This window comes from Acanthochromis polyacanthus, chromosome 1 (assembly GCF_021347895.1).
Source record: "Acanthochromis polyacanthus isolate Apoly-LR-REF ecotype Palm Island chromosome 1, KAUST_Apoly_ChrSc, whole genome shotgun sequence".
NCBI lineage: Eukaryota > Metazoa > Chordata > Actinopteri > Pomacentridae > Acanthochromis > Acanthochromis polyacanthus.
In genome coordinates this window covers 17,535,803-17,553,417 of record NC_067113.1, presented here as the reverse complement: position 1 = coordinate 17,553,417, position 17,615 = coordinate 17,535,803, and the positions used below count along the sequence as shown (strand labels likewise).

At 44.7% G+C, this 17,615-nt stretch overlaps 1 protein-coding gene across 2 annotated transcripts in view; it reads left to right on the top strand.

Annotated features, from left to right (window-relative positions):
- Positions 1-17,615, top strand: part of LOC110963933 (latent-transforming growth factor beta-binding protein 2) — an 89,141-nt gene that overhangs the window by 58,912 nt on the left and 12,614 nt on the right. For both annotated transcript variants that reach the window (XM_051948864.1, XM_022212462.2), the window contains exons 13-31: positions 142-161; positions 411-447; positions 944-1,009; positions 1,862-1,987; positions 2,461-2,589; positions 2,793-2,912; positions 3,203-3,322; positions 5,771-5,890; positions 6,078-6,200; positions 6,314-6,439; positions 6,553-6,678; positions 6,867-6,992; positions 7,173-7,298; positions 7,817-7,942; positions 8,873-8,998; positions 9,269-9,388; positions 9,536-9,661; positions 11,359-11,481; positions 12,133-12,255. In XM_051948864.1, coding sequence (XP_051804824.1) covers positions 142-161; positions 411-447; positions 944-1,009; positions 1,862-1,987; positions 2,461-2,589; positions 2,793-2,912; positions 3,203-3,322; positions 5,771-5,890; positions 6,078-6,200; positions 6,314-6,439; positions 6,553-6,678; positions 6,867-6,992; positions 7,173-7,298; positions 7,817-7,942; positions 8,873-8,998; positions 9,269-9,388; positions 9,536-9,661; positions 11,359-11,481; positions 12,133-12,255 — 2,109 coding nt within the window. The remainder of the gene's footprint in view (positions 1-141; positions 162-410; positions 448-943; positions 1,010-1,861; positions 1,988-2,460; positions 2,590-2,792; positions 2,913-3,202; positions 3,323-5,770; positions 5,891-6,077; positions 6,201-6,313; positions 6,440-6,552; positions 6,679-6,866; positions 6,993-7,172; positions 7,299-7,816; positions 7,943-8,872; positions 8,999-9,268; positions 9,389-9,535; positions 9,662-11,358; positions 11,482-12,132; positions 12,256-17,615) is intronic.

Sequence of the window (17,615 nt, the reverse complement as noted above, 5' to 3'; positions counted from 1 at the left end):
AGAGCTAAAGACTTCCAAAGCTGCGAGTGAATAGAACATGGGTTTTAGTGTGTATTCAGTAATGTTGCTTGTTAACGCGAGCAAAATGTCAATGTTTGCTACTGATAAACTTTTCTTCTTTTTTTTTCTGTCATGTGGCAGATGTGGAAATTCTGAGCCCGGTAAGTTCTCCCTCCGTGCAGCCCTCCTGGCACAGGCTTTAGAAATGTTTGTCTTAGAACGATATGCTCTAGCTATCTCAGCTGGAGGGTTTGTTATGATTATATAACTTATTCAGACCACATTTTGTCAGACACACACACCTAATTAGCAAAGATTATGACAACAGAAGCAGGCATACCATATGAATATGCTGAAGAAAAATGTGGCCCAAATGCTTTTTTGACAAGGAATATTTGTTTGTTTTCTAGCCAGCTGTTGTGACTGATTCACCACTGAAATATTCAGGTAATTTTTTCCTCCTTCATGGCTTCACTCATACACATTGTACAACACTACTTGTTGAACAATTGCCTCTAGATTGTTGTTTAATGCCTCTTGCGGTTTTGATTTAGCATCTGTTAGCTCAAGGGCCAACAGCAGTTTCAGACAGGCACAGACATGTGATGTGATTTCTATAAATTGCTGTTGCACACCAGTGGCGGTCTCGATCTCTGTCTGCTTTGCCATCACGCCAGTGAAAACATTGACATTAAAGTCTGAGGGTTGACTACATTCAATGAGTGCACTGGATTTATTTTAGTCTTGGTAATGTTTTTAGCTTAGGGGAAAAAAAGACTGGATCATTTTTATATTGTTGAGCGATGAATGGCAGTTACGGCAGCAGTGGTTGGTAAAACAAACAGTGTCTTATTTCGGTTGTAGAGACTGAGACCTGAGGCTGTGTGAGACACAGTTAGTTGGTTCTCTCTTTTGTACTCACCTCACTCTATCCCTTTTACAGAGACTCCTCCAGACTCGAATGTCGACCTGACGGCAGATACAAAGGAAATAATAGACTCACCGACTGGTAAGAAATACATTGAAAGTTTCAATACTGGAAAGCGGGCCTATCCACTATCACTGAATACACTGAAAACTCAATTGACAGGTGGACAGGGAGCTGTAGGACTACCATACAAAACAGCAGCCTGGAGCTCAGCTCTTCATTTTTTATGCTCTCTGTCAACTGCTGGCAGACAGCAGCACATCTCATAAGGCATTCTTGCAGGCTTACCCAAAGTAATGCTGGGGAGAGCTTTATTTGACCCCTTTTCTCCGAGCCAATTTGGCTTGAATCTGCTGTGCTGCTCAGAGGGTGAGAGGGCGAGAAACCAAGAACGAGTGTGCCTCTTGGAAAGGGAAGCTCTCCTGAGTGGACAGAGGCCAGGTTTATGAAAAATAGAGGAAGAGCGGAAGACAGAGTGAAAGAGTGTTTGGGTGACACATACAGTGAGAGAAAGAGTGACAGAGACATTGAGGAAGCGAGAAGATTTTACAGTAATCCTATAGAGAAAGACATAGTTTTGTCCTAAGGCCAGACACAGAGGCCCAGTTGAGTGTCTCTGTTTTACCACACTGCTTTTGGACAGAAAAAGACAAGAATAAAACTAATGTCAGGCTCTACTGTGCATGACCTGTTTCTTGCTGAACCCTTTGTAAGTACTCCATACCACCTGTTAGAATACTACAGTGCTGTAAAACCCATCCTCTCATCCAAGACTCCACCTATAAAACAGCAAGATGGTTTCCCGTAGAGAACAACATGTGTTAGTGGAATGCGCCTTTTTTATTTTTTACAACGTCTGTAATATTTTGCAACCTTTGGTCCGAAATGTTGTCTGTTTTTCTGACTGTGCACATCTTTTGCGACTTTTTACAGGTAAGGACAAGTGTGCCATTACTCCCACCATATGTGGCCGCGGGACATGTGTTCCTGTGCAGACTGGATACACCTGCCACTGTGAGCCAGGATTCAAGCTCAGTGCACTGCAGACCAACTGCATTGGTAAGCAACAAAGACAGCGAGAGATAAATGGCGCAGGACAGGATTAATGGAGGGACACTCGAAGAGAAGGAGGTGCACACAAACACACACAGGCTGACACCAGAGGCCACAGCGACTCCGTCTGTCATCATCGCAGTGCAAGCAAGTCTTCAACACCAATCACTGTGCGGCACAGAAGCCTTGAGAACTCAAGTGAGCCAAAATGAAAGGGATCCGTTTGTTTATGCTGACCTGTTCCATGATGCCTGACAACAGCATACAGGCCATCCAAAGAGCTGCCACGATGCCGTGATCCCTTACCTCACAAAGGCCTTGGCTGCAGCCTCGGCTCCCCTCGGCTGGGCTCAGGCCCATCACTGAGAAATGCCTGTAGCATAGAGGAGTTCCAAAGTCAGGGCTTTGAAAGTGTGCAGTGTTTTCTGGTGAAATGGAACGACAATATAGTTCTTTTCTTTTTCTGTCTCCTTTTGTAGATGTAAATGAGTGTGATGAGGACCCATGTGAAGGAAAGGGCCGCTGTATAAACAGCTATGGCTCCTACACCTGTCAGTGCCACAGCGGCTACAGCCAGGTGATCACTCAGAACAGGAAATTCTGTCAAGGTGAGACATGGCACAACTGACAGTAGGAGATATAATGTTTCCAATGGAAACACAGCCTGCTGTTAGCTTTCTCTCTGTGCGAGCAGTGCAAGTTCTTGTCTGTCAGTAGTGTTCATCTGAAAAGCATCGTGCCCTAATTAATGCTATGGAACACAACAGTCACTTTCCTTTCCGTTCGCCTTGCTTTTCATTCAACCTGGCAGACATTAATGAGTGCAGCATGCCCAGCAAGTGCCAGAATGGCAACTGCGTCAACACAGAGGGATCTTACACCTGTGAATGCAACACTGGCTACGCCAAGTCTTGGAGAGGCCTATGTGAAGGTGACTTGCATGTATACACAAGCACATACCTACACAGAGTCCAGTTCACATTACAGCACATCCTATCCAGACCTATTTGTTTGCTGCCATGAATTAATGTGTAACAAAACACATATTGTGTTCTGCTCTAGTCAAAGCCAGGAAGAAAATTCTGCTTAGTACCTGTATGCATTAGCATTTGGGACCTTACACCCTCTTTCTTCCTCATATGTGTGCATTGTTTTGGCATTAATGTTTTAGTAACAACTAACTCTGATTACATTTTCATGTTTCACCTTCTCCCTGAGCAGATATGGATGAGTGCAGGGATCCTAGTTCCTGTCACAACGGTGTCTGCGTCAACACTGTTGGCTCCTTCCACTGCCAGGCCTGCGACCCGGGGTTCAGGCCTGTCAATGAAAGATGTGTGGGTAAGGCAGCCTCACACCCCATCACAGCAGCACCACCACTACCCAGAGTCCTAAGGGTGTTTCCAACCGCTGCATGGAAATAAGCTGGGTTTCCCTCTTACGCTGTAAAAGCTTCCTGTATTAGGTAACATTTACCTAGACGTAGGCTGCTTCTCTCCGTTGGCAGCACAAAAAAGACCAACAAAAAAAATCCCAAGGCGACATGGAAACGGGCCGTGCCGTTAAAGACCTGTTGACAGCTTATGATGCAGTACAGTTCACTGAATAGCACGAGCTGAATTAAATTTGCAGCGTTGCGGCATTTTTGCACTAAGGGACACCCTGACTGCTGCTCTGCAAGAATATTCTAAAATAAATGGTATTTTTGCTTCAAAAGACTTTATGTTGGATGTTTTATGTCTACTGTGGACCACTTCTGGGCCCTAATGACAAGTCAAAGCCACAGCGATGATGGCTACTTTGCATGGATCGAGAGCAACCCTTCATCGTCTTTGTCCATTCAGTATTTCCACGGCTGATATATCAGGTCCTCCACCCAGCAGCCTCTGCATATCCCCAATATTGTCTAAACACATTCACCATGTTATTTCTGATCTTTTGATATCTCTGGCTCCATAAAAAGATTGTTTATAATTCTTCAATTTGGGAGAGTCCAAATATTTTCTCTTGGCCACAGCCTTGAACAAACAGTGTATTATTGTTGGAGAGCTCAAGCCACTGTACTGTTGGGCCCAGCAGAGGCCGGCGAGGCTTGATTACCACTGCTGGGCAAGGTGAGAGGACCGAGCAGTCACAGGAGATGCATGAGAAGGTCAAAGGGTCAATTCCCCACTGCGAAGAGGTCCCAGCACGCAAAGAGATGTTCTCAGTCATTCATAACGTTGTCTGTGGTCTGCTGTAAAACTCCAACTGTAGATTACCACGTTTGACGACACAAATGGTCCGCAGACTACACTTGGTATGTGTTTTGCTTAAGCTAACACGCTAGCAGATCTCAACCTTAAAGTGGCCCTATTACATAACAGCCCAACTGGTGTTACTTACCACATCCCCTCCGTATGACCTTGCACCCCTGTAATTTGTTTGGAAACCTAAGCTCCAGGAGTGAGTATTCCACAAATGTGAAAGGCACCAAATGAGTGATGGAAAATGTGGAAATTAACTTTAGCACTACTTTTGAGTTCTTTATAATCGATTTTTCAGAGAATTTGATGACTGATGCTCTTGTTTAAAGTCTCACGGTTTCCTTGTCTCCAAGGAAAACAGCACTTCAGCTACTTGGTGTTTGTCGGTCCACTAATATTTTTCATTCAGTGTAAACCTGTGGTGTATAAATAGCAACTGAGAGGAACCCTGTAAATGAGGGATAACGCTGGAAGTAAATATTTTAGCTCTGAACATTCACACATGCAGGGCTAGCAGGCCTACAGTACAGGTTCTGCGCTGTGGGAGCCACATAAAACAGGCAGCTTTAGAGCCGGGTTTCCAGTATTTGCTTCAGCCAATTGACGGCAGCACAGTGCAGCAGTTTGGGCCCAATTGGCCGAATCGCGGATAAGCCTAATTGTTGGTGTGATAGAGAAAACAGCTCCATTCCCTGGTAGGGGCTTATCGGTGGAGGCCTGAGAGATGCCGGATGATTGCAGAAACAAAGCACTGGGCCACACTGACAGACGTCTGGCAGTGCCATGGCTGGGCAAACAAAACCCGGTCTGTGACTCTCTTGCAGAGTTTTCAGTGTGTGTGCCCTATGTTTCAGAGTCTCTGCCACCTTTCACCACCTCCTTTACAGACTTTTCCTTCCTCTTTGAATGCCTCCTTCTCTGTCTCTTACACTCACATGATGATTACTCTCCTCAAACTTCACCCAACCACAAAAAATGCTTCTTTTAACACTTGATAAATTCCACTATAAAGCAGTGTTGCTGTTTGAGGTTTTGCACAGGTCAACTGTTCTGACTCATGAAGTGGAAAAGGCAAACATAGTAAAAGGCCCTCATGAATGGTGTTTGGTCTGATGTAATGTAATGACTGCTGTTTGCAGTCATTGTGCACACTAATTATGCTGTAATTGTTTCCCCTTTACTGCTGATTTATGCTGACGCAACCCTTATTTTGAATACAGATCGTTATTCTTTTTTTCAGAATTTATTCAGTTTTCTGTCGCAAAGCTCTGTTTTGCCAGAGAGATAATCAGTCAAGCATCATAACTTTGGTTAAAGGGTTCATTCACCCAAATTACACACCAGCATATTTTCTCTTTTACCTCCGGTGGCATTTAGCCATGCAGAGATTTTAGATTTTTAGATTAGATTTGTAGTAAGAATTGTGGAGTTTTTTCATTTTCTATGCATAAACCCTTGAAATACACAGCAAACTGTGACAGAACATCCTAAAGTCCCCCTTCTCATATATGTTGTGTCCTGTCCTGACCCACTCTGTTCTCAGATGTAAACGAATGCTTGAACCCATCCATCTGCGGTCATGGTAGATGTCTCAACACCGAGGGCTCCTACACATGCAACTGTTTCCAAGGCTACAAACTCTCACCAGACAACGTTTGCCAAGGTAACTGTCAGTGAAAAGATCAGTCAGAGCTTATAAATGCTCCAGTACCTGCCCTGTGAATAGTTCTCCACAGCGCTGCTACAGAAGCTGTGCGGCACCACTGAAGCTTCATAAAAAAGCTACAAAGAGTTAGCGGTTGTGTTTATTTTCTGAGGCCCTCCATCTTTTCTCTGTATCTTCCCTCCAGATGTGGATGAGTGTGCGCTTCCGGGAGTATGTCTCCACGGCCGCTGTGTCAATCTGGACGGCACCCACAAATGCACCTGTAACCATGGTTACCAAGTCACCTCAGACAGCAAATCCTGTGAAGGTCTGCAAAGGATTATGTGGAGCTGTTGGGTGTAACTCATCACTGCATACTTCTGTGCTCGTAGAGCTCTCTCGACAGCAGGATAATGTCTGCAAATTATTTCTTTTTGCTAGATGTCAACGAGTGCGCAACCGGTAATGCATGCCCTGCGGGAATTTGCATCAACACTGCAGGTTCCTACACTTGCCAGGATTGCAGGCCTGGGTTTGGACCATCTGCTGACGGACTGAGATGTGAAGGTATGACAGTGGCTGTCCAATGATTTACACTAAAGTAGAGTTTTAAAGAAACACTGCTAGATAGCGATGATTTTTCTGCCCACTAGCGGTGAATTCTGTCTGTTTGTTTCCAGATGTTGACGAGTGTGCCCAGGGTGACTTGTGTCTGGGTGGAGTGTGCGCCAACACTGACGGATCCTACACTTGCACCAGATGTAAGACTGGCTACAGAGTGTCTCAAGACCGGCAGAGGTGTGAAGGTAAATTCAATCTCCAGCTGTGCTTCTCACTCAGTAAAAACCATTAGTATTGTTGCAACGGGGCAGTGTGTCAATTCACCATTAAATTTCCTCTGCCGCTTAACTGCATTTCCTTCACATATTATTCAGTTGTATGTGTGTACTGATGTCTCTGCTTGTCTGTGCTGGTGCGCATGTGTTTTTCTTAGATATTGATGAATGCCTGTCCCTGTCTACCTGTGCCAACGGGATCTGTCTAAACTCAGAAGGTTCCTACACCTGTGAGAACTGCCCTACAGGCTACAGAGTGTCATATGATGGGGAGCTCTGTGAAGGTGGGTTTATTGAACACTACACAGACCTTGGCATAGCAGCACATGTATCCTAAATTCAGGGTCATGGAAGCAATACTTGTAGTGAAAATGCTGCTTGCCTTCATCAATTTGAATTTCTTGGCGATAAAGGCAGCCCAGTCCTGCCATGAGTGTATAAGCGTCTGTATTGTTTCACAACAGATGTGGATGAGTGCGCGCTGCCCACAACATGCCCCCAGGGAACCTGTACAAACACAGAGGGTTCGTTCACATGTGTCGTCTGTCAGCCTGGTTTCAGAGTGTCTGAGGATGGACAGCAGTGTGACGGTGAGGCTTCTGGCCGCGTTTCTGCAGGAATGTTCTTTGTTATGTTTGTATACTTGGGCTCAGGTGTGTGTAGCTGCTGCTCTCAGTCAAACATGCCAGACCTTGTTTTTGCCCCGAACAGAGAGTCAGCTGAGGTTAGAAGTACCAACTATGTTCAGCATGTTTCCCAGCTGGTTCAGGTTGTATGCAAACAGCATCAGGTGTGACAGCTTGGACTCAAAGCCTCTTCATCTGAGCCCAAAATACTCCTAGACATCACATCATAGCTGGACCCCTTTGTCTCTGGCACCACTCATGTGATCCTTGTTCAACACAATGAAACATCAGCCCTCAAATAGAACAAGATGATGTCAGGCAAATGTCCTGCAGTTTGCTCAGCTAAAAAGATGGTGGTGTCGACATTTGTAATTCCTAGCTGCAGTGATTACCCATCTAACTGATTACAACTGGCAGGCTTTATTTATTTGAAGCCAGAGATGGTAATCTGCGCTATGATGTGTCCGTGTATTTTTGTCCAGATGTGGATGAGTGCCTGGTGGCTGACTCGTGCCCGGGCCAGCTGTGTCTGAACACACCAGGATCCTACACCTGTAGAAGCTGTGACGATGGATTTCAACTGTCTAAAGATGGTCACAACTGTGAAGGTAAATCTGTAATCATCTACCTGCTTTGAACAGTTCATTATACCACTCTGAACCAAAGTTAAAGGGGACCAGAGGAACAGAGGAATGCATAAAGGCCCAGAAGATGATTACAAAAAATCTTTACAGCACTCAGTAATTTGACATGACATGATTTATGAGATCAATGCAGAGAGATGGCTGCTTTGACAAAGCCAGTGAGGTTATATCTGTCATGACTTCATGAGAAGCGCAAAAAGAATGATTATTTCAAATGGATTCAAACATGGTCTCAGTTAGCCATACATGCTGCGGTGTGTTTTTGAATGGAAGTGTGGGTCTAGCCTGAGAGGAAGATCCCCCACTGATAGGTGTCTTTGTGCTGGGAAAAAGTTTTACAAAACAAGCCCGCGTCCAAGTCAGCCTCTGATAGGATTTTAATGGATGTCTCTGATGCCATGGAAAATATCACAGGCTTAATTTGAAATGAAGTCAGCCACTCCCCTGATGTCTACGTACTGCAGCGAGCTTGCCCTGCTGAACTCGCTCTGTTCACCCAGAGGCAAAACGGAGCCATCTCAATCACTTAACAATGGCCCACACTATTTTCTCCTTAAGAAATACAATCTGTACCGGCTCGAGGAATTTCTAATGATCACATAACAGCGAGCCAGTGACTGTTTGTAGATACAGTAATTATACGCCACCTGTAATAGCTTGCTGTTTTGGATTCGATGACCGTCCAGCATACTTATCTTTCCACCCTTTTTAATAAAACACTGTCAGTGCGATCTAATAAAGAGGGCTTTGCTTACTGTATGTTAGGCACTAAGTTAAGCTCAGTCACACTTGGCCATTAATAATTTTTAATAGATAAGACAGTGGGAGCTGTGGAACCCCTTTGCTTCAGATGATAACCTATAGCTAACCTTTTCTTCTTCTTCCATCTTTTAGACATTAATGAGTGCCAGACCCCAGGTGTTTGCCCCACGGGTGTTTGCGCCAACACAGAGGGCTCCTTCTCCTGCATGGCCCTAGAACGGGGCTTCTCAGTGTCACCCGACGGGCTCTCATTTGAAGGTACAGTGTAGTGGGCGGCTCACTGTGGTCACTAAATTTTATGATCTCTACGAAATCACTTTCTCAGGACTCTGTTCCAGCTCAGTATGACCGACTATAGTAAGTCATTACCTAATGTTGCCGATGATGCATGACTTTTCTGACATGCTCACTGTGGTCTGGAAGCTCGTCATCTAGATGACACAACTTGGGCAAAGCTGAAGTGAGACCCGGTGATTTACAGCTTATGTGAATGTGTCATACTGATGACGTTTGTGTGTGCGAATTCAGATATGAATGAATGCGAGGACACCAGCCTGTGTGTGGGAGGCCACTGCACCAACACCGATGGCTCCTATAGCTGCGTTTGCCCGTCTGGTCTGGAGCTGGTGGATGGGACACACTGCAGAGGTATGCACACAAATACACACTCACATACACTATATATATATGCACTGTGGGTAACCAGACCCCCCAATATACCATTAGTGGTTAACTGCTTCTCACACTGATATATTGACACAGCTGTGTGCGTATATTTGCACTTGTTTGTGACAGATATCAATGAGTGTTTAACCGTCATGGGGATCTGTGGGGAAGGTGACTGTCTGAACAGTGAAGGCTCCTTCTCATGCGTCTGCTCTAATGGATATACCACCATCGAAGGAGGGACCGGCTGCCGAGGTACAGTAAAAGTAAAAAATAGCAGTGGGGAATCGTTATTCAGATGATTTTATGGGCTTTATGCACTTGGGTGAGGCACATTCACAAATGGAGCAAGTCCGCACTAATATGATAATGGTTTTTGGCACATATTGCTCAAGTCATAATACAATAGCCTTGTTGATTTGCACAAGTTTCTTCATTTACTGCACACAGGCATTTCTCACCATATTGTCCAGAATCTCTGGCACTGGTGCTCAGGCTGGTCTTTTTGTGTAATGGGCCGTAGCCTCATCCACTGTCTCAGCTCACTCGCTCTCTCAGCCCGGACATCAGTTTGATGTTATTCCAGCCGCACCCAGTGACCCATTGGTCCTGTTGGATGGGGGGGGAAATTGAGCTAGATCATAAATAGGAAGACTTTTCAACAAACTTGAGCATTTACTGTAAAAATACATGAAATAACTCTGGCTAGAATGTCAGAATTGGATCAGTGTTATTTCTGGTGGGTCTTGCAAGCAAGAGGTGCAGTTGAGTAAATGGTGGGATGTCTGGAAGTGAAAAATCCTGTCTTGAAATGATGCAGGTAGGTTCGCTCTTTGAGTCCAGGCCCCTGCAAGATGCTGGTGCTGTGCTGTAATTGGCAACATTTACTTACAGTGGAGGACTAGTGTCAGTCCTCCAGCTGGGACCTTCTCCAGCTGAGACGTTGGCCTGGTTGCACTTTAGATATCGTTCACAGACTCTGAGCACACTGCCCAGCCGGCATCAGGTACTTTGGCGGCCCGCCACAACAAATACTGGGCCCTAATTATCCTATAAATCAGCAGTTGTCGTATATTTTCTCGCAGTCTGCCATTGTGTGTACAGTGCTGACACAATGAAAGCCAGACCTCTCTGACAAGAGCCTGCGAGGGGAGGATGAGGGTTTGAGAGGTTTTGGGAATGAAAGATGAGTTTAGTCAGGCGAGGCCAAAATGATGCTTGGCCTTGACCAGACCATTCTTTCAGCAAAAACAGAGCATGCATTAAAAAGAGTGACAGCCGATTTAAAAACATCTAAACTGAATCCAAATCAACAGGTTGTGCCGTAGTCTGGCTGTGCCTTTCAGTAAGGCTTTGAAGCCTTTGAATAAACTCCAAAAATATCCAGTCACAGCGTATTTATATGTTTAGTTAAAGTCTGGACTATTGTTTTGTTTTTTGCTATCTTTGCAAATGCGTGTTTACCTTGTCGTCTCTGAAAGATTCATCTGATTATTAAAGGTTGGAAAAGGAAGACAGGCGTTTTCTCCAGTGATGAATTTCCACCGCTTTCCTGCCTTTCCCCCCCACATTTCAGCACAGGTCCAAGTACCTTACAAGCTATGTTGTAATGCTGCAATTATCCACCCATCTACAGCTAATCAAGCATGTAGCATTCATTATTAATTTTTATGAGTCGGAGGGAAATGTTCTCAGCCTGAAATGCTGAGGTAGATGTTTTCTTTCTCCTCTGCTTCCTGTTTGCCAGTATACCGTTTAGCGGCCAGTGTATCTGGTGTTCAGACGAACACTTGATTACACATTCTTATGAGAAGGAGTGGTGCTCCCTGTGGACCTAATGAAGACAGACGATATATCTGGATTTTTAGCGATAATCAAATCTTGACCCACCCTTTCCCCAATTATTTCTCTTAATTTGTCTGCATTTCTGTTCTCCGTTTTGTTTGCCTTAGATGTGGATGAATGCAGTAAAGACAATGTGTGCGTTCGAGGACAGTGTCTCAACACCGATGGCTCCTTCTTATGCTTGTGTGAGGCTGGATTCAAGTTCAACGATGATACGGCTGACTGTGAAGGTAAGACGGAGTCAAACTCGCCTGTGATGTCCAGTTGTGTTTGTCATGGTGGTTATTGACCCCAACTCTGACCTGAGGTTCCTTCTGTCTAAGCAAAGCAACATTGTCAGCATTACCTGTTTGATCGTCACGCTACATTGAGGCTTAGGCAAACCCGTTATAATACAGTTGGCTATGATTGATTATCTATAGAGCGCAAGGACTGAGCTTCAGTGAAAGTGTCCAAGCCTGGCTTAGAGGCTTTCCTCCGTGGTCTCTGGGCTGAGGGGTGCCTGGATTACGTGGCTGGAGTCCTGAACTCCCTCTCCCCTGTGGGAAGTATGAATGACCCCATTGTGAGCAGGAGGTGTTTCTCCCTCTGGAACATCTCCCTTTAGCTCCTTCACAAGTTCTTTGGTTGCTGTGATAATATTGTTCTTGGCTAGTCCTGTTGCCTGCTGCATTTACTGAGGACAGCTACACCACAGGCCTCCTGGCCAGCTTCTGCTGTAGAGCCATTACACTGGAAGCAGAGGAGCAGTGGAGGGAATAAGAGTTTGTGTGCGGGGGTGCGTGTGTCAGTATCAGTGTATCATTAAACTTGTGGTTGCTTTTGCGCCTCTGTTTGTCATTTACTAACCGATATCTGTCCCTCTCTCTTTGTCTGTGCAGACCAGAATGAGTGCAAGGAGTTTGGAAGCTCGGTGTGTGGTACCTGGCGCTGCGAGAACACCATCGGTTCCTACCGGTGCTTCATGGGTTGCCAGCCTGGCCAAGAGGGCACTGCAGACTGTGGTGAGTGGTCAGACCATGTGTTGTCAAAAAACTAGCAAACACAATCACTTTGAGAAAAATAAGCATTTCAAGCCTAGCTGTCTTTATGTTGATGCAAATTTGCATGTACTGTAACAGTCTATCTAATTTGGCACCATATAGGACCCTAATTCAGTCCACTATTAAAGTTAAAGATAGAACATAGCCTGAAATCAACTCACCACCAAACCAATCTACTCTCCGGGTCTCTCCCTCCATGCATAAGTAATTATACTGTAGCATGCAGACACAGAGGCTGATGTGAATTAAAAGCTATCAAGTCCTCTGAGTTTTTCCTGTACAAATGAGAGTGGAGGGAGATAATCAGAAATGCCCCCTGAAATTGGGGCCCATTAAAGACAGAACTGTACTGTCATTGAAAGCAGCCAGAACTTGATAACAGTGTCATCCTCTTGACAGCAGAGCTAATGGAGCATCTCTGAACAGAGACACAAGGTGGAACCTGATCACTCCTGGTCTTCTTTTAAAGAAAAGATTGTCAGGCCAACTTGGATGGTCCCATATCTAAATTACATGCTCCCCTTGTGGGGGAGCCCAGTGACCTGGCATGGCTGCCTTGGTTTGTACTTACATCTGGGTGCACAACTGGCCAACAACAACAGACACATCTCCATGACCCCCAGAACCCATTAGAACTTCTGTGTTTACTGGCAGAACTAAACACCTTGGGCTTGAGATACTGATATGGTTTGTTGCACAACAGTTTATTACTTTTTATTTTGTAGTGTGGTCTCACTTGACTTTGCTGCTCTCATTGCACCATAAAACAAGTCAGGGTTATAAGGACAAAAACAAAAGGCCAAATATTTCCCTCATATTGAGACAGGATCCAAGCAGCCACCAGAGAGTGACAGCCAAGAAGGGAAATCAGTCTGAGAGCATCAGAAAGGAATGATGTGTTGGACTGCAGATGGAAGCTGCGGGTGTTTGTGGGTGATTGTGTGCATATGTGAGTGCGAGCGTGTGCATGTGGTTAACTGTGGAGTTTTGCATCCTCCCATGTGTGTTTGTGTTAGAGAAAGAGAACCAGAGACTGTAACAGTTGTGGAGATGCTCTCAGAGTGCTGCGCGGCTTCACATATTCTCATGACCCTGAGTTTTTATTGGACCATCAACTGATGGAGATCAGGGGAGAATATGCCGCTGCAGAGCTGATCAGTGACAGGTCGAACCTCCGCCCTCTCCATCACTCTGATCCTGACTATGCGTGGCTGCCTCCTAGCTGCACTTTATAATGTTGTCTGTCTGGCACCAGCTGAAGAGTGTGGAGGCCTGTAGTGTGATAACGGCTGATTGAAAGCAGCTGCTAACATCCACTCCTTTAATGTCAGAGTCAAAACACTGCTAAGCAGCTCATATAGGTTGAAATCAGTGTAGTGCATAAGGGAGTGGGATTGAAATATACGTTCCTGGTAACTGCATAAAGTCCAAGTACTTCCACTGCCATGTCCTCCCCTATAATACATTTTATTTACCTGACACATCCTGTGGGAATTTTTGGGGATTTGAAAAAATCTGCACATTGTCCCCTTAGGTGCCACTAAACTTCCCGTTTAACTCATCTGTATGGATGCCGAGTTATGACCATCTTTCTCCCGTTGCTATGTTGTGACGCTGTTTGTGTTTTCACTAGATCCTACGACAAACACTCATGCAACTCAGCATTGACTCACAGCTTCAGTTTGTGAACCAAGCCCTCTTACCCTCAGAGGCCCGGCACTACACACAATAGTGGCTTGTTTCACCTCACGATGCAAAGTTGTGGGAGATGCTGCCGTCACCTCAATAAAAGTCCGAGGAGGGAGCTCAGTTTCTCCGGGGCATTTTTGTCTGCTTGTAAAAATCATCAAATATTCAAGAAGAGTCCAGACGCTGTAATTTGCAGTTTCTGTGAGGGGCGTTGTTTTATTTTTACTCACCGGCCTTCAATGGGGCAGCGGTTGTCGTTGGCTCCGCTCGCTGCACTCATTTAGATTTAGAGGCCATGACACAAAAGGGAAAAACAGAGTTTTTTCCGCAGCAAACGTCACCCACAAACTGTGCCGCAAGGGCTGCACTCATCATGATGCTCCAAACAGGGCATAGTGTATGTATGCGTACATGTGTGTACTCGCAGGTCATTGTTTTTAGCTGCAATTCACCGTCATAAATTCCCCCGAGCTATGCCTCGTCTTTAATAAGCCCTGGGGCGGAAATTGTCTGCGGTCTCACTCTCACCAACCTCCCACCCCTGTAAATGTATAGTAAAATGAAGACTTTACCATGTGTATGATTCCTCGTGCTGTTGCACAGATGAAGATGAAGCTTTGTTCAGACGTGGTATGACAGGTTGACCCCCACTGTAGTTAACACAATTCAGGTTGCAGATCTAATGTTGGATAAAGCCCACAAACGTGCATCCCTGAAAACAAATATCTGACCTCATCCTTACCCAGTTGCGTGTGAAATAACCTCTGCATATGGGTCCAATCAGACGAGGGGTTTCCCATAGAATAGTGGAGAAGTGTGGGCTGCCGAGGGTGAGCCAACAGTCACTGTTTTCTATATTCTCGTTGCCCGCCACCATGTGCTTCAGATTAACACATGGCACACAGACCAACTCTCAGCCCTCCTTTCTACTCAGATTCAGAAAGCAGGTCCTCCTGAAAAAGACCATCAGTATAGGTGCTTATTGGGTCTGCAGTTGCCCCCTTTACCCTCAGCTTCTCCCATCTCAGCTGAACTTCTCACCCTCATTTCTTCCCTCTGGACAATTTACAGCGCTGCATGTGTCCTGACGTAACTGGAAAGATTAAGAAAGGCAACCCCATGTCCTGCTGGTGTGAGACTCGCTCTTTGTGGAGTTATCTCACTGAGCGTTATTCATTTTTTTCCCACAAACCATTAGTGCTGTGATTAGTGAGTTGACTCTCTCCGTGGATGACAGATCTTAATGGCTGGTCAAGTAATGCTGTCGCTCAGGCACAGTTAAAACACAGAACAACAAAAGCCATTAAAATACTTTTGGTTTCGATGCTCTCATTTCTCCCAGGGATGATACTTTGATTGCGTCTCAACGCAACATGCAGTTTGCAACTGATTTCGTTCCATGTTACACATGAATGAAAAAGCTGCCTTCAGACACTGATTATTTCGTTTATTAGCAGAGCTTTCATCGCCTTCCTCCCAGACCTCCCAGCTGGCAGCGGCTGTCATTCCAACATTCCTAACTCCACTTAAGCTCTTCACACTTCAGGAAATGTTCCTTATACTCTGATATACAACACTTTTCTTCTTACTCTGAGAAGATTTTCAGCTCAGCCTTGGGAATAGTCTTCTTGAAAATGTATTTCTTCCAATTACACGCAAATTCTTTAAGTGTCCAATATATTTTACCACTTCTACATTAGTTCTCAAGCCTGGGCAGAAAAATGTAAATCCGGTGAGTTGGCGGTTTTCAGTATGTGTCCATCCATTCTTCACCCCGCAGCCATTAGAGCCCACAAGTCTATTCTAGCAATTTTGGTCCTATTTCAGCATTTCCTGTGAAACGTTTTACAAAGACAATTTTGTCTGTGCAGTTTTATTAGCTGGTGGGAGCCCCTGTTCATGACCCCGGAGGCATGTTAGAGAAGTGGCCAAGTCAGGACAGGAACACTGACAGAGGACGAGTCCACCAGCACGCCTGAGAAAGCAGTTGTCTGCCTTTCAGGAGAAGACAGAGTCACGGCCAAGTGCTCTGTTCAGAACTAATGTGTTGTGGTTTCTCTGGCCCACTTACTTCCTTTCTTCAGTTGATTCAGCCTTTATGAGTGTTCAGACACAAAATGAATCTGGATTAGACAGCATGTGAAGAATGGTGCTTTTCACACCATAAATCAGTTGGTTGTAAATGTCTGAGGTGCCACTAGACTTGGCATGCTGTCTTTTGTGAAGTTAGGAGCAGATGTACACAGTTAAGTAGAAATGATCAGAATATATTTTAAATATTCACATTGTTATGATTTATTTTTTTTTCCCTGTATTTGAATTAGTTCTCCCCATTTTTACTAAAACTTCTACTATTAGTCATGGAAACTTAAATGGAACACTCATGGAGGGTTATTATGAGGCTAACAAAAAATCTAATTATGCTTACAATAAAACAGGCATAGTGGAGTGTCCTGTAATTTCATCAGTAAAGTTCATATCGGTGGAGAGGCCTGTCTGTCATAATGTTCCCAACTTAATGCCTTACAGAGAATTTACAAGCACTGACTTAATGTAATTTGTTGACTTTGCTTTTTTTTAAAAAACTGAAAAAGGCTGCATGTGTTTTTCTGCCACAAGTGTTTGTACGAGTTGTACAAGGTAACTTCTACATTTATTTTCAAATGTCACGGGAGTAAACAGACCAGACATCGATCATTAAAAGGCCGTTTTGTTTGAAGGTTCTAAACTGTCTGCTTTAGTAGACATGAAAATGTTCCAATAGCGGTTGTGTCACCACACTTGGTAACTTGTGAAGAAACAGACACGAGCCAAACTGACCTGAGGACAAATTCACGTGACTAAAGTGTGATTGTTTTTTAAACAATTATAATCAGCCTTACTCTCCTACTCACTATCATTCTTTGGCCTCTCTGCTGTACTGGTGATGCCAAGAAATACTAAATCATGTATGTAAGAAATTGCTAACAAATGTTGCCCTTAAACAGCAACTGGTGGGGAACCGGCAGTGCTGTTACAAGGTCCAGTGTTAACAGCCTCAACAAGCCTCCTTCCTGCTGACACACTGCATAAAGTTCCTCCCGTGGTCTGATCGAACTTGTTGCATGATTTACAACCATGCAAACAGGGAATCACTGTAGACCTGCCAGATTGGGCCGAAAGTACAGTTCTATCATTTCAGAGCGCCATTTGAAAGACATGGGTTTTAGCAGATTAATTGATTAGGATGGAAGCATTTCCTGCCAGACAGCTGTCAAAAAAAATCTCCTCATGCCAGACCTGAACTCTCCATTTTTCTCCAGCTGCTTGTAAAGTGTCAGAGCGAATACTGAACGTTGGCTGTGTGATATAAACTCCTCTGTCACTTCTCACTTCACTGACACAACTGCAGAACATTCAGCTCTCCAGATCCACGCTTCGCTCAACTGCGCCGTGTTGACACAGAAAGAAAGCCTCCTTGAATTAATTGACGAACACCAGAGTTTGAAAACCCCCTTAATGAATTGTCTATTCTGTACACTGTTTCTGACATGTTATGATGGCAGTGATTTCTGTTGTTATTGTATGCTCAGAATGGTAGTGCTGTTTATTTTGGAGAGGCAGCGCTGTGTTTACGGAGGCACTTTGAAAGT